This window comes from Artibeus jamaicensis, unplaced genomic scaffold, assembly GCF_021234435.1.
Source record: "Artibeus jamaicensis isolate MK-2021 breed Jamaican fruit bat unplaced genomic scaffold, CSHL_Jam_final contig_797, whole genome shotgun sequence".
Classification (NCBI taxonomy): domain Eukaryota; kingdom Metazoa; phylum Chordata; class Mammalia; order Chiroptera; family Phyllostomidae; genus Artibeus; species Artibeus jamaicensis.
The window spans coordinates 25,976,795-25,991,558 of record NW_026521977.1 but is presented as its reverse complement, the minus strand read 5'-3'; the positions used below and the strand labels follow the sequence as shown (position 1 = coordinate 25,991,558).

Below are 14,764 nucleotides of genomic sequence, written 5' to 3'. Positions count from 1 at the left end.
CCCTGCCTGACAAATGCTTATTATTCCTCGGCCTGAACATTCTGCTGTAGCTGGAAACGTGGAAGTTGAGTCGGGTATCTCAATTAGATTTGCACATTTTGAAACAGTTTTTTGTTCTCCCTAACATTTAAAAACATGAGCATGGCCCTGGCTGGGGTGGCTCAATCGGCTGGAACATCATCCTGGAAACTGAAAGGGTTGCAGGTTTGATTCCCGGTCTGGGCGCGTCCCTGGGCTGTGGGTTCGGTCCCAGCTGGGACACATGCGAGAGACAGCCAATTGACGTTTCTCTCTCACAGTGATGTTTCTCTCCTGCCCTCTGTCCCTCCCCTCCCCTGTCTCTAGTATCAGTGATCACATCCTCAGGTGAGGGTTAAAGATACCTGGACATGGTTTGGGAACGATCACTGCTACACTGAAGGCGTCTGTCTTTTATTTGGACCAATGGTCTCAAAGAAGAGCTCAGACCAAGTGGCTCAATGACTCCTTCTAGCCAAATGAGACAGAAATCCTCATTCAGGGTGGAAATTTTCACACTTGCTGGGGACAAAAACAGAATCTTCAGTTTTAAGAAGCAGAGAGGGAAATCTTACGTTTGGCGACACCTCCCTGGCCACATTACACTCCCTACCTTTGGGGTAAAGGGACCCATGAAACTGAGCCTGAAGCTGCTCAGTCTGTGAGCCTTCAGCGAGCACACCCCGGGGACGGCCCTCTGACGGGGCACCAGGTTGCAGACGGAGTGGGTGGCACGGTTCTTGTGTTACATTTGGTTATGACGGCTTCTGGGGAACCTCTAGAACTAAGTTCTGAAATCAGTCCTTGTTTCTGACCAGAATGAGGGTTCTGGATGATGGGCGTGCCGTTTTCTGTCAATGGTGTCCCATGGAACTCGTGGTGTTTCATCATTCACTGAACATTTAGTGAGCACCTACTGTGTGCTGAACACGGTTCGTGCTGGGAACAGGGGGACGAAGAGAAGTGCTTTCTCTAAGGAGCTCCTAGTCTTGGGGGAAGAGACACATGCTTAACCCAAAACATAAAACAAGGTGAAAATACGGCAAGAAAAATCGGCACAGGGCACCGAGAGTGCAATGGCAGGTGCCCGGCCAACCTGAAGGGGGCAGGAGTGTGTCTGCGTCCCAGGGGACTGCTAGGTGGGGTCCCCAGGAAAATGGAGGTCCATCTGACTCTGCTGTTAGTGTTGGACTCGTACTGAACCACACAGCTGCAAATACTTCGATGAATTTACTTACAGTTTTTAAAAACTCACAAACCCCTTATTCATAAAATATACCTTTGGTGGAGTGAGTGATTTTGGACACAAAACTTACAGAAGAGCGAGGACACTGACATAGTCAAATGAGTTTTGAAACCCAAGAGGTGCCAGTGAGAGAAAGCGGCAGAACTGGGTTCCCTGCTCCCGCGCCAGCCTCACCATGGCCACGTAGACGTTGCCCAGCGTGAAGTGGTTCACAGCAAAGTGCGGCGCGATCTCCACCGCCATGGTGGCCACGATGACGGCGTCGTTCCAGAGCTTGGCGTTGTGCAGGATGTTGGCCAGGCTAATCAGGGGCACGTCCTGGGGGAGGAAGGAGAGTGGCGAGAGGGGAAGAACACAGGCGTTTGAGCCTTCGTTCTCGGCTTTTGAGATCATAAACAACGCAGCTGACGCTGCAGCTGACGCTTCCTGGTGAACGAGGGAGGGCAGCTGGAGGATGTGCGCGCCTGCTGCCTGCCGCTGGCCCGTGCCAGGTGAGGAGCTCGCACTGGAATGTGCGTCTGGACCAGCGCATTGCTGCTTCCACGCACAGTCTCGCCTCGAAGCACAAGCGGAATGGAAACATTAGCTGAGCAAACAACCGGCTGAGTGAAGTTGTTGGTTTACATCTGCTGCAAGTTCCTTGCCTCTTTTCAGGTTGGTAATAATTAGTTAACGGGCTGACACTGGTCCACGGGCCACGATTTGGTCATGTTGTCATGGAGCGAAAGTATTTTCTGCATCGACCACTGTTACCACCTGAAGCAGGGACTGGCAAACTTTGGCCCACGGGCTGTACCCAGCCTGCTGCCTGTTTTGGTAACGTTTTACTAAAACACAATCATTCCTATTCCTTTACGTATTTCCGTGGCTGTTGTACGCTACCACGGCAGAACAGAGGCTCTCGGGCTTGCCACAGCTAAATTTCTTACCATCTGACCCTTTGCAGAAAAAGTTCTCTGACCCCCGATCTAGAGTCTTAGCCCTTCCCTACTGCCTGACAGTACAGAGCACAGGATGATGGGCTGAAACAGCAGCAGCATTACCACCACAAAGTATTTATTGAGCAACTATATCCAACTGTACAGGAGATACAGAAGAAATGGGAAAAACGGACCCGTCTCTGTCCTAAGTGGACACCCATTACAGTGCACCACAGTGGGAGAGGTCACGGAGGTTGAGTAACTGGCCCAAGGTCACAGAGCTGTGAGAGGTGGCGCTGAGGTGAGCGCGTGGCAGTGCCGACCAGGAAGCCGCGCCTCTCCATCGCCCCCTAGGCTGCAGCCCTGTGAACAAAGACGTCAGCTGTGCTGAGGAAGGATTTGGTCTGGAGATTAACGCGGCTCTCAGCACACGTGGGTACAAATGTTCTGTTAAAAAATGGTAAATTCTCAGTTATAAAAATAACTGACTTTTGGGAAAAGCTTGATGTTAACCCTCTACAGGGGGTTAGCTGCCTTGTGTTTGTGTGTGGAGTTGTGTGCATGTGTGTGTGTAAAAGGTGAAGTCGCACAAAGAACAGGAACTAGCTGACGTATGTGAAGGAATGGAAATTTGCTTGTTTCTGAGTCTGGAATCAAGCTTAAGTCAGGAGCACAAGCAAATCAAGTATAACGGGTGCCCAGGCCCAGGGGCCAGCTAAATGCAGAGCGACTTCTGGAGCCGTGGCCTGCCTGCAGTAGAAGGGGCACCCACGGATGTGACCTCTCAGGGCGATCCTGCGGCCCCTGCCACACGTTCCAGCGTGCTGGGGCAGAGAGGGCCATCACGTGTTCTTCTGCCCTGTCCTAGGCTTTTGCCATTTTACTGGCCAAACCTCTGCAGCGTCGGAGTCCCACTCACCTTCATCTGGTGTGGCGCGTAGTGGAGGGCCTGGCGCAGGCAGTCGATCGCCTTCTTGCCTTGGCCTTTCACTCTCCAGTAGAGGGCAGCCATGCTGGAGAGGACCCAGGACGTCTGGTTCTGCGGAGGAACGGCCAACTACAGCTGAGGTCTTAACATACTAATTTTCTACCAAGGTCAAGAACAATAACGTGAGGCCCTGGCCCTTGGCGTCCTGATACACTAAGGTTGCAGGTTCGATCCCTGGTCAGGGCATATACAAGACTCGACCAATGAATACACAAAGTGGAACAATAAATCAATGTTTCTCTTTCTAAAATAAATTTTAAAAATGAGTCAATAACCATTTAACTGAGTATTTACTAGGTGTTGGCACCCTGCAATGCACCTTATGTTCATCCTCTCATTAATCCTAATAACAATCTTATGAGCTTGATTCTACTATTTCAGCATTTTTAGAGCTGAGAAAACAATGATTCAGAGAGGGTGAGTATCTTGTCCAAATCCACTGAACTACGAAATAGCAGACCTTTAGTTCATGTCCATGTTCTTTTCTTTTTAAAGACTTACTGTGTTTTTAGAGAGAGAGGAACGGAAGGAGAGGGAGAGAGAGAAACACGGATGGAGAGACGGACAGATCAGCTGCGCCTCACACGCCGCCGACTGGGGACCTGGCCCACAACCCGGGCATGTGCCCTGACCGGGAATCTAGTCGGCGACCCTTTGGATTGCAGGCTGGCACTCAGTCCACTGAGCAGCACCAGCCAGGGCTCCATGTTCTTTGTAATTTAAATTTACTTAACTTTTTGAACACCTAACTCATTACATATTTCAAAACCTAGAAATTATACAAAGTTATGCTGTGAAAAGTCTCCCTCCCACCCTTGTCTCTACTGTGCATCAGTAAACACAAGTTTTAGTTTCTTATGCAGTCTTCTAGGGTTTTCTGTTCTATACAAGAAATTATAAACAGACTTATGCCCCCTTACTACATGCAGAAGAGGTAACAGTCACCTGCATTTTGCTTTTCTCACTAAACAATACAACTTGGAGATCTTTATCCCTCATCCTCTTTTCCACTGTGCAGTATTTCATCGTATGAATGCACCTTACTTGTTAAACTAGAGCTGTATCAATGAACGTTCCTCTCCCCCAGTTTGTACTATTGTAAATGATGCTGTACCGACAACCCGTGCAGGGGTAACTGCACCCGTGCAGGTGCATTTGCAGGATGCACGGCCAGGAGCGGAATGCTACAGCAAGGGACACCGCACACGGTTCCCACAGGATTGTGACACGTTAGCGTCCCACCAGAAATGCACCCCTGCTTCCCCGGGTTCCTGTCATGGAACCCTTGGACCTTTGACAGTGACAAGTGTGGTTTAAATCTGTATTTCTTCTCATGGGTGGAGCTGATCATTTCATATTGGACATCCTTTCATATTTTTTGTGAAGTATCTGTTCTTACATTTTGTTAATTTTCTGTGAGGTTTTTACCTGTTTGAGAAAACTCTTTTTATATGGCAGGAAGATTAGTCCAGTGCCTGTGATATGATTCACAGGTACATTCCTTCAGTTTTCTGAAGTCCACCTTTGAACTCATGATGCTTATGTGACGTAGGTTTTGATTTCTACACAGTCCAGTTTATTAATTTGTCTCTGATGACTCCTGGAATTTCAGTTGTAATTAGAAAGGTCTTGCGTACTTCAAGATTATCAAGAAATTTTACATAGCTTTTACAGTTTAATTTTTCACAAATTTTTGATTCATTTGAAATTTAACTTGGTGTAAATAATAGGGCTCCATTTTTTCTTTCCAATTGGCCACTAAATTATCTCAATAATATTTAATGAATAATTCATCTTTCTCCACATTAAGATGCTGCCTTTACCATAGATAACATTCTAGCATTTAATTTAGGTCTAATTTTGGATTTTCCTATTTTGTTTGCCTTTTTTAATGGATGGTCTCTAACTCCCAGCAATTATAGATGAGGCAATCAGAAAACTTCCCATGCTTCCTAGCTTATTTCTTTTCTCCAGTCGAATTTTTTCGTAGTTTTACCATTCTTCATTGTCGGGGCATTCAGAATTTATTCTGTCCTGTCACGTTATTTCCCAACTTTGTTTTGTGTTGGTTTTGCAGTTAAGTACACTCACTGGTCACTGACACAAGCTTTTCTGTGGTTTTCCCTAATCATCTCCTGGCTGACTGATGTCCAAATTCTTTTTTAAGAAAAGACTGTATTTGTTTATTTACTTACTTTAGGGAGAGGGGAAGGGGAGACACATCCATGTGTGGTTGCCTCTCTCGCACCCCCTACTGGGGACCTGGCCCACAACCCAGGCATGTGCCCTGACTGGGAATCAAACCAGCAACCCTTCCGTTGGCAGGCCCGCACTCAACCCACTGAGCCACACTAGCCAGGGCTGATGTTCACTTTCAAGTAGTCTCCTCAACAAGAGTCCACAGGAATAAGATTTTTATGGGCTGATATGCAAAATTCCTATTTGAGGTCTCAACGTCTAGTATTAGTACCTCAGAATGTACCTTGTATTTGGAGATGAGGTCTTTAAAGATGTAAGTTAAGATGAGACCATTTCTATGGCGCCCTAATGCAGTCTGAGCGGATGTGTGTGAAGGATGTGCAGAAACGACACGCGCCGGGGTCACGTGTACAAGGGATGCCCATGTGGAGAGGCACCAAGAAGACAGCCGTTTACAAGCCAAAGAGAGGACGCAGAGGACACCAACCCTCCTGGTGCCTGGATCTTGTCTTGTAGCCTCCAGAATTGTGGAGAGATACATTTCTCCTGTTTAAGCCACCTAGTCTGTGGTCTGGCAGCCCTAGCAAACTGACACAATTGCATGTGTTCCAAACTCTCTGCAGCCTTCCACCTGAAGGACAGCTGACTAGGGCTGAAACCACGGCTCACTCCCTCCTGGAACGATGCGTCAGCACTGCTCCACTGCCTCTTGGCAAGGACGCGGCTGAGGAGAGATCTGAAGCTGGCCTCACTTGTTCCTCCTCCTTAGTGATTGGGCCCTAGACTAGCTTCCCCAAAGGATTCTTTATTAAAAAATAAAATGATCTTCCTTTACTTTACTGCCAGTATCTGACACATACAAAAGGACATATTTGTGTAATTATGCATATAGCATGTAACTATATAAAACATCCTTACACAGTAAAGCACAAAATGACGACCCACCCCCAAACTGCCACCCTATCAGAGAATGAACCTGCATCCCTTACACCACGCCAGCCCCTGGCCTTTCTCCAGGGGCACACCCTGCCCTAGATGTCGTTTATTATTCCACTGCATAAACACTATTCCATCGCTTACACGCATTTGCTTCAACAATATAATACTTCGTTTACTTCTTCCTGGGCGTTACAAAAATGGTGTAATACACTTAGGCAGTCTACTGGGTCTTGGGATTTTTACTCAACACACTATTTCAAAGATTCATCCACGTTGTATGTCACTTTAGTTCAATTTCCTTGCCACACAATTAAATGTCCATCAAGGGAATATACTATAATGTACTTATTTATATTCTGTAGATAGGGGTTTGAGTCCTTTCCTGTTTTTAAATCTCCTGTTGCAAATAAATGTACAGACTTCCTTAGTCTAGAGTACCTCAGAGTGAAATAGCTAGGTCACAGGATATGCAAACATCCAACCTAACAAGATAATGCCAATGCTTCTGAAAGTTGCTGACTATTTGCAATCTCATCAGCAATGCTTGAAAGATTCCTTAATCAACTTCCTTTCTAATCCTTGGTTATTATCAGTAGGAGTTTTAGTTTGCATTTTCTGATTATTAATGAAATTGAGAATTGTTTCTTCGTGTATGTTGGTCATATATACCTCTTTTTTTGCTATGAAATATCCGCTAATATCTTTCATGCATTTTATTTATCTTTCTCATAATTTTACTTATATGTAAATAGATAAAACTTATTTATTAAGATATTAATCCTTGTAGGTAAAGTGTGTGATATATATTTTCTCCCACTCAGGCTTACGTCTTTAATTTAAAAACATCTTGAAAAAGATTTTATTTCTTTATATTCAGAGAGAGGGGATGGTAGAGAGAAAGAGAGGGAGGCACACTGATGCAGGAAGGAAACATCGACCTGCTGCCCCTCATGCGTGCCCCAGCCAGGGGCTGGACTCACCCTGCCCCTCATGCGTGCCCCAGCCAGGGACTGGACTCACCCTGCCCCTCATGTGTGCCCCAGCCAGGGACTGGACTCACCCTGCCCCTCATGCGTGCCCCAGCCAGGGACTGGACTCACGACCCAGCCGTGCACCCCGCCCGGAACTGAACTGGCGACCTTTGGCTCTGAAGGACTACGCCCAACCAAGTCGCATGTGTCAGGGCAAAACATCTTTAAGAAACCTTAAAATTAAGTGTCGTTGAATTTATTAACATTTTCTTTATAGATATTTTTATTACCTTCTTAAATCTTTTTGTACTGTAAGGCCAGAGAGAGTATCTCCCACATTTTATTCTAATTTTTAGACTTTCCTTTTTGATACCTGAGTTTTTGATACTTGATTCACATGGAACTGATTTTTTTGTGTGAGATGTGAGGGCATCAGTAAGTAATCACGCCAGCACAGCTTCCCAAACAGTCCTCTTCTTCCCACTGACCTTTCACAGTTGTACGCATGAGCCTGTTCTGGTCCTTCTGTGTAGTTCTGCTAGTGACTTCAGTTTGTTCTTGATCGAATGGCATAATGTCTTATCATTTTTCATAAAAAGCCATTCTCACAACCTTATTCTTTTCAAGGGTATCATGCCTGTTTCTTACCCTTCCATGTAAATATAAAGATATGCTTTTCAAATGCCACAAAGATACTGTTGGTTTTTAAAAAATAACAGCACTGCTTCTATACTAATCACACAGGAGAAAACCGACATGCTTGTGACACGTCCTCTTAACCACGAACACTGTACACCTGCTTGCTTAGGTGTTTTAACATGCCTTTCAATGAGGTTTTATCACTTCCTGCATAAAATCTTACAAAATTTTTTGTTCAATTTATTATTGGGAACTTATATCAATGCAAATATATTTTAAAATTATTTTCCTAATATTTTTTGCTGCTGTACAGAAGTGAACATTTGCTTTTAATTATTGACTTTACAGGCAGCCATCTTGGTAAAAATGGTATTGCTAACAATTTGTAGATTCTTTTGGGTTTGCTACGTAGGTGCTCATGTTATTTCTAAATATTCTGTCTTGATTGTACTTGCTGGGACCTACCTTCAGTGTAAGGTTGAAAAGAAGTGGTGATGGTATACATACAATCTTTTTCCTGATTTCGAATACTTATTTTCAATATTTCCACCATTAAGAATCATCTTTGATGCAGATGTCTTGTTGATTATTCTAATCAGATTAAGGGAGTTGTCTATTCTAATTTGCATGAGCTGTATATCATGAATGGTATTCTATCAAATGTAATCTAATAAAATGACTTAATAATTTTTCTTCTTTAATTTGGTGAATGTAAGATTTTTCAAAAGTTAAACCATTTTTGTGTATCTGGGATAAACCCAAATTGGTCAAGTTGTATCTGAAAAAAAATGACTTTGGGTTCAGTCTGTTAGTATTTTGCTGATGGTTTTGATAACTAAGAAATTCACAAATGAGAGTAACCTGTAATTTTCCTCTCATAATGCCTTTGTCTAGTCGTGTTTTCAAGGCCACACTTGTGTAGGGTGGTGCACACCTGGGCCTGTTCGGTTTCCTCCCCACTCTCCTGAGTGCAGGCCCCGGGCTGTGGAGTGCCTGACTGGACACAAGGCTCCTGACGGTGGTCCGTGCAGCTCGGTTCCGCGTACTGAATTACTATTGTCATGAATTTTAACCCCCAAAGACACTACTGCTATTATTTTGTATAGTCATAATCTTTTACATTTAATATTTACCCATCCTGTTGATCTTCACTCTTTCCTGTATTTCTGAGTTTCCATCTGGGATAGTTTTCCTTCTGCCCAAAATAATCTCCCTAGTGATTTTTAGTGCAAGTCTGTTGGTAATATGCATCTTTCAGTTTTGGGTGGTCTAAAATATTTATTTAAACTTCATTTAAAAGAAAACAGGTATAATTTACACAGAGAGAAATACTCAGGTCTTAAGCGTAACATGTAGTTTTTGACTATTATTTGAAGAAAGAAAATTTCCAATACTCCAGAAAATCCTTTCAAACTGCTTCCCAGGCAACCTGTTCTGCCCACAAAGCAATTACTGATTTCTAGAACCACAGGTTACTTTTGCCTGTGCTGGAATTTTAGAGCTGGGGTCATTCACTAGGCCCTTTTCGGTGTGCCCAACATCTTCTATTGGCATATTTAAAAATTCATCAGCATAGACGTTGGATCTTCTCGCTGAATGGTACAAATATACCATTGTTATCTAGTCTTCTCTTGGTGGGCAGCCCACTGTTTCTAGGTAGATAGGCTATTACGAATAAATCTGTTTTGGACAGTTTTTTAAACAAGAGTCTTGTGGACATGTTTTCATATCTCTTTAATAAACAGCAGTAAAATTACTGGGTCATGTATGCTTAACATTTAATAGACTACCAAACTGTTTTCCAAAATGACTATATATACTGTGTTACATTCCCACCAGCAATGATGACAGTTCTGGTTGCTCTGCACCATTACTAACGTTTACCATTATCAACCTTTCATTTTAGCCCTTCTAACTCTAGTAATGCTTTCTGGCTTTTTAAAAAAAAACTGTACGCATGATATTATTTTCTATCTTTGTACTTTCAACCCACTGTACCTAATAATTAGAATGTTTCTCTGATAAGCAGTACATAGTTGGATTAAAAAAATCTATTCTATACTAAATTTTATCATCTTTTTTCTTTTTAACGATATTTTATTATGCTATTACAGTTGTCCTAATTTTTCTCCCTTTGCTCCTCTCCACCAAGTACCCCCACTCCCTAGGCATCCCCCTGTTCACATCCATGGGTCATGTGTATACATTCTTTGTACTGTACTTTACATCCCCATGGCTACTCTGTACCTACCTATTTGTACTTCTTAATCCCCTCACCTCTTCACCCATTCCCCCACACCCTCCTCCCATCTGGGGCAACCATCAAAGGGCTATCGTATCCATGATTCTGTCTCTTTTCTTCTTGTTTGCTTAGCTTGTTTTTTAGATTCAATTGTTGATAGATATGTATTTTTTGCCATTTTACTGTTCATAATTTTGATCTTTTTAAGTACGTTTTATTGATTATGCTATTACAGTTGTCCGATTTTATTTTCTCTCCTTTATCCCCATCTATGCTGCACCCGTCTCTCTCCAGCATTTCATGTCCATGGGTTGTACAGAAGTGCTTCGTCTTCTCCGCTTCCTATACTATTCCTAACTTCCCCTTGTCTATTTTGTACGTACCAGCTATGCTTAAAAAAAAAAAAAAGATTTTTATTTATTTATTTTTAGAGCGAAGGGAAGGAAGGAAGCAGGGAATGAAACATCAATGTGTGGTTACCTCTTGCATGGTGCCTACTGGGGACACGGCCTGTAAACCAGGCACGTGCCCTGACTGGGAACTGAAACAGTGACCCTTTGGTTTGCAGGCCTGCACTCAACAATTATGCTTTAATCCCTGTACCTTTTCTCCCATTCTTCCTCTCCCCTCCCCCGCTGATTATCCTCTATGTGATCTTCATTTATGTGATTCTATTCCTGTTCTAATTGTTTGCTTAGTTTGGTTTTGTTTGATAGGTTCAGTTGTTGATAGTTGCAAGTTTATTGTCATCTCACTGTTCACAGTTTTGATCTTCTTTAGAGATAGATCCCTTTAACATTTCATATAATAAAGGCTTGGTGATAATGAATTCCTTTAAACTGACCTTTTCTGGGAAGCACTTTATCTGCCTTTCCTTCTTTTTTTTCCTTAAATAAGTCCCTTTAACATTTCACTTACCACATTTTGCTGTGTATCATGTGCTCGTATGTATAATGTGTACTCAGGTTCTAGTACTACCCATGTATAATGTACATCCTTATTTTTCTTAAAAACTTTGGGCAAACAGTGCTCATTACACAAGGTAAAATGTAGTAATAATGCAGTGATGGTGAATTCCTTTAGTGTTTCCTGTCTGGGAATTTCTTTAACTGCCCTTCAATTCTAAATGATAGCTTCAATGAGTAGAGCCATCTTGGCTGCAGGTCTCTGCTTTCATGACTTTGAATATTTCTTGCCAAATCCCCTTTAGCCTGCAAAGTTTCTTTTGAGAAATCAGCTGACAGTCTTATGGGAACTCCTCTGTAGGTAACTAACTGCTTTTCTTTTGCTGCTTTTAAGGTTCTCTCTTTATCTTTAACCTTTGGCATTTTGATTATGAAGTGTCTTGGGGTGGGCCTCTTTGCATCCATCTTGTGCGGGACTCGCTGTGCCTCCTGGACTTACATGTCTATTTCCTTCACCAAATTAGGGAAGTTTTCTTTCATTATTTTTCCAGATTTCCAATTTCTTGCTCTTTCTCTTCTCCCTCTGGCACCCCTATGATGTGAATGTTGGATTACTCGAAGTTGTCCCAGAGGCTGCTTATACTATTGTTTTTTGGATTTTTTTCCTTCTTGTTGTTCTGATTGGTTGTTTTTTGCTTCCTTATGTTCCAAATCATTGATTTGATTCTCAGCTTCATCCACTCTACTGTTGTTTCCCTGTAAATTGTTCTTTATTTTAGTTAGTGTGTCCTTCGTTTCTAACTGGATCTTTTTTATCCTGTTGAGGTAGTCACTAAGTTTCTTGAGCATTCTCATTACCAGTGTTTTGAACTCTGTACCTGATAGACTGCTTATCTCCATTTTGTTTAGCTGTTTTTCTGGACTTTTGATCTATTCTCCCATTTGGGCCATGTTTCTTTGTCTAGTCATTTTGGCAGCCTCCCTGCATTTGTCTCTCTGTATTACATGGAGCTTCTTTGAGTCTGTAGTGTGGTCTAATGTGGCAGGTGTCCTGCAGGGTCCGGTGGCACAGCCTTCTCAATCACTCAAGCTGAGAAGTCGAGGTGTGCCCTCCATGTGGACTGAGTACAGCCTCCCGTTGTAGTTGAACCTTGGTTGCTGTTGGCGCACCAGTGGGTGGGATTTATCCAGGCCAGTGAGATGCAAGGATTGGCTGTGACCACATATCACCAACGTTCGCCCTTCATGAAGGATCAGCTGTGCAGGTACAGGGTGGTGGTGCTCTAATGTGGTCTGTAGCTGTCCACTGGGTGCACTGGCCCCCATGTTTCCTGGGTGATGCAGGCCAAGGTCAGCCCCCCACTTATGTTTTGTCTGGGGTCACTGCGCTATAAAGCAATCTGAGATGGCTGCTACTTGTGCTGAGCTTGGAGATTCCCAGGAGAAGCCAAGCTGTGAACCCAGGCTGGCTGCTGCTAGTGCTGGGCCTGGGGTTCCCTGAGGCCAGGTGTTGCTTATTTGAGAGCATTTAGTAAGTTGTGAAGCATGAGTCAAGACCAGTCATTCATAGGGAAAAGCAGCTTTGAAGGGCCCCTAAGTTGGGTGGGATAGTCTCTGGGGATCTCCAACGTGGGTCCAACAGTGCTGGTCAGGTTGATGGAGTCTCAGATATGGCACCAGCATGCAGACTCAGTGGCTCTATGGGGGGAGGGCTCAGAAAAGAGACAATGGCCTCTGCTCACCTTGATGCCAGACACTGCTACTTCTCCCAGTATGCCACTGGTTTCTTTCAAGCTCTACCTCAGTGTCGGAGCCCAGAGGGAATGAGTCTGAGTAGGTGAGTCTGTTTGTCAGTTCTTAAGAGGAACTGCCTGGGGCTCCAGAATTTTCTTCCACTGACTCAATCCCTGCTGGTTTTTGCAGCCAAAAGTTGTGGGGATTTATCTTCCTGGCACTGGAACCCTGGGCTGGGAGGCCTGAGACGGGGCCGGGCTCCTCACTCCTGAGACATCCTTCCCAAATTTTCATCCCCCACATGCAGGTGTAGGACCAGCCTGTCCCATGTCTGCACCATGTCTGGATGGATGTAGTTTAATTCTGTAGTTGTCAGACTCACTCAGTTAAATTTCTGATGGTTCTGAGTGATGGCTGTTCTATATTTTAGTTGTAATTTTGATGTGATGTACTTTTGATGAGACAGGTCTGCCTACACTGCCATCTTAACCCAAGTCCCAAATACTTATTTTATATAATCTTTTGTACTTAACTACTGACAAACGTGGCTGTGTATTCTTACTATTTGTTATATTTTTCTTCTTTGTTAAATTCATAAGGTTTTCATTTATTGTTGTTCAGTTACATTTGTCTCCATTTTTTTCCCCTATTGCTCTTCCCTGCCTGGTCCAACATCCACTCCCAGAGAAAAATCTCCACTCCATTGTCCTTGATCATGGGTCCCTTGTACATGTCTTTGACTTGACCCTTCCCCTTCTTATCCTGTTATCACCCTCTCCTCTGGTCACTGTCAGATTTTTCTTTATTTCCATGTGTCTGGTTCTTTTTTTTTTTTTTGTTTGTTTTGTCTATTAGGTTCCATTTAAAGGTGAGATCAAATGGTATGTGTCTTTCACTGCTTGGCTTATTTCACTTAGCATAATGCTATTTCATGCTGTTGCAAAGGAGTTCCTTCTTTCTTTCTGCTGCATCGTGTTCCACTATGTAAATGTACTACAGTTTTTTGATCCACTCATTTACTGATGGCACTTAGGCTGTTTCCAGCACTTGGCTACTATAAATAGCACTGCTATGAACATCGGGGTGCACAGGTTCTTCTGAATTGGTGTTCTGGGATCCTTAGGGTATAATCCCAGCAGTGGAATCATTGGATCAAATGGCAATTCCATTTTTAGTTTTTTGAGAAAACTTTAAACTGGTTTCCCATGTGGCTGCACTAGTCTGCATTCCCACCAACAGTGCACTAGGGTTCCCTTTTCTCTACAACCACACCAGCACTTGTTTGTTGATTTATTTATGATGGCCATTCTCATCAGTGTGAAGTGGTACCTCATTGTGGTTTTAATTTGCATCTCTCTGGTGGCTAGTGATGCTGACCATCCTTTCATCTGCCCATGCGAACTCTGTATGTCCACCTTAGAAGCGCCTGTTAAGGTCCTTTGCCCATTTTTTAAATTGGATTGTTTGCCTTTCTGGTGTTGAGTCATGTGAATTATTTATATATTTTGGAGATCAAAACCTTGTCCAAGGTATCACTGATAAATATATTTTCCCATTCAGTCGGTTCCCTTTTCATTTTGCTGATGTTTTCTCTAGCTGTGCAGAGGGTTTTTAATTTGATGCAGTCCCATTTGTTTATTCTTTCCTTTATATCCCTTGCCCTAGGGGACATAACGGTGAGAATACTGCTGCGTGGGATATCTGAAATTTTCCTGCCTATGTTCTCCTCTAGGACTTTTACGCCGTCAAGATTTATATTTAAGTCTTTTATCCATGCTGAGTTTATTTTTGTGTATGGTATAAGTTGGTGGTCTAATTTCATTTATTTGTGTTCTATTTTTATGTTCTTTTGCATTTCTTTGAATTAATCAAATGTTTTTACATTGCTCCATTTTCCTTCAATTAAATTATATTTTAAAACCATTTTTAGTAGTTAGACTATACCTTATAACATGCAAATTAT

The 14,764-nt window shown here is 43.1% G+C and overlaps 1 protein-coding gene across 4 annotated transcripts in view; it reads right to left on the bottom strand.

Annotated features, from left to right (window-relative positions):
• TTC17 (tetratricopeptide repeat domain 17) overlaps positions 1 to 14,764 on the bottom strand; it is a 99,100-nt gene that overhangs the window by 450 nt on the left and 83,886 nt on the right. For all 4 annotated transcript variants that reach the window (XM_053673012.1, XM_053673013.1, XM_037166267.2 and 1 more), the window contains 2 exons: positions 3,104 to 3,223; positions 1,439 to 1,582 (listed from right to left, as the gene is read on the bottom strand). In XM_053673012.1, coding sequence (XP_053528987.1) covers positions 1,439 to 1,582; positions 3,104 to 3,223 — 264 coding nt within the window. The remainder of the gene's footprint in view (positions 1 to 1,438; positions 1,583 to 3,103; positions 3,224 to 14,764) is intronic.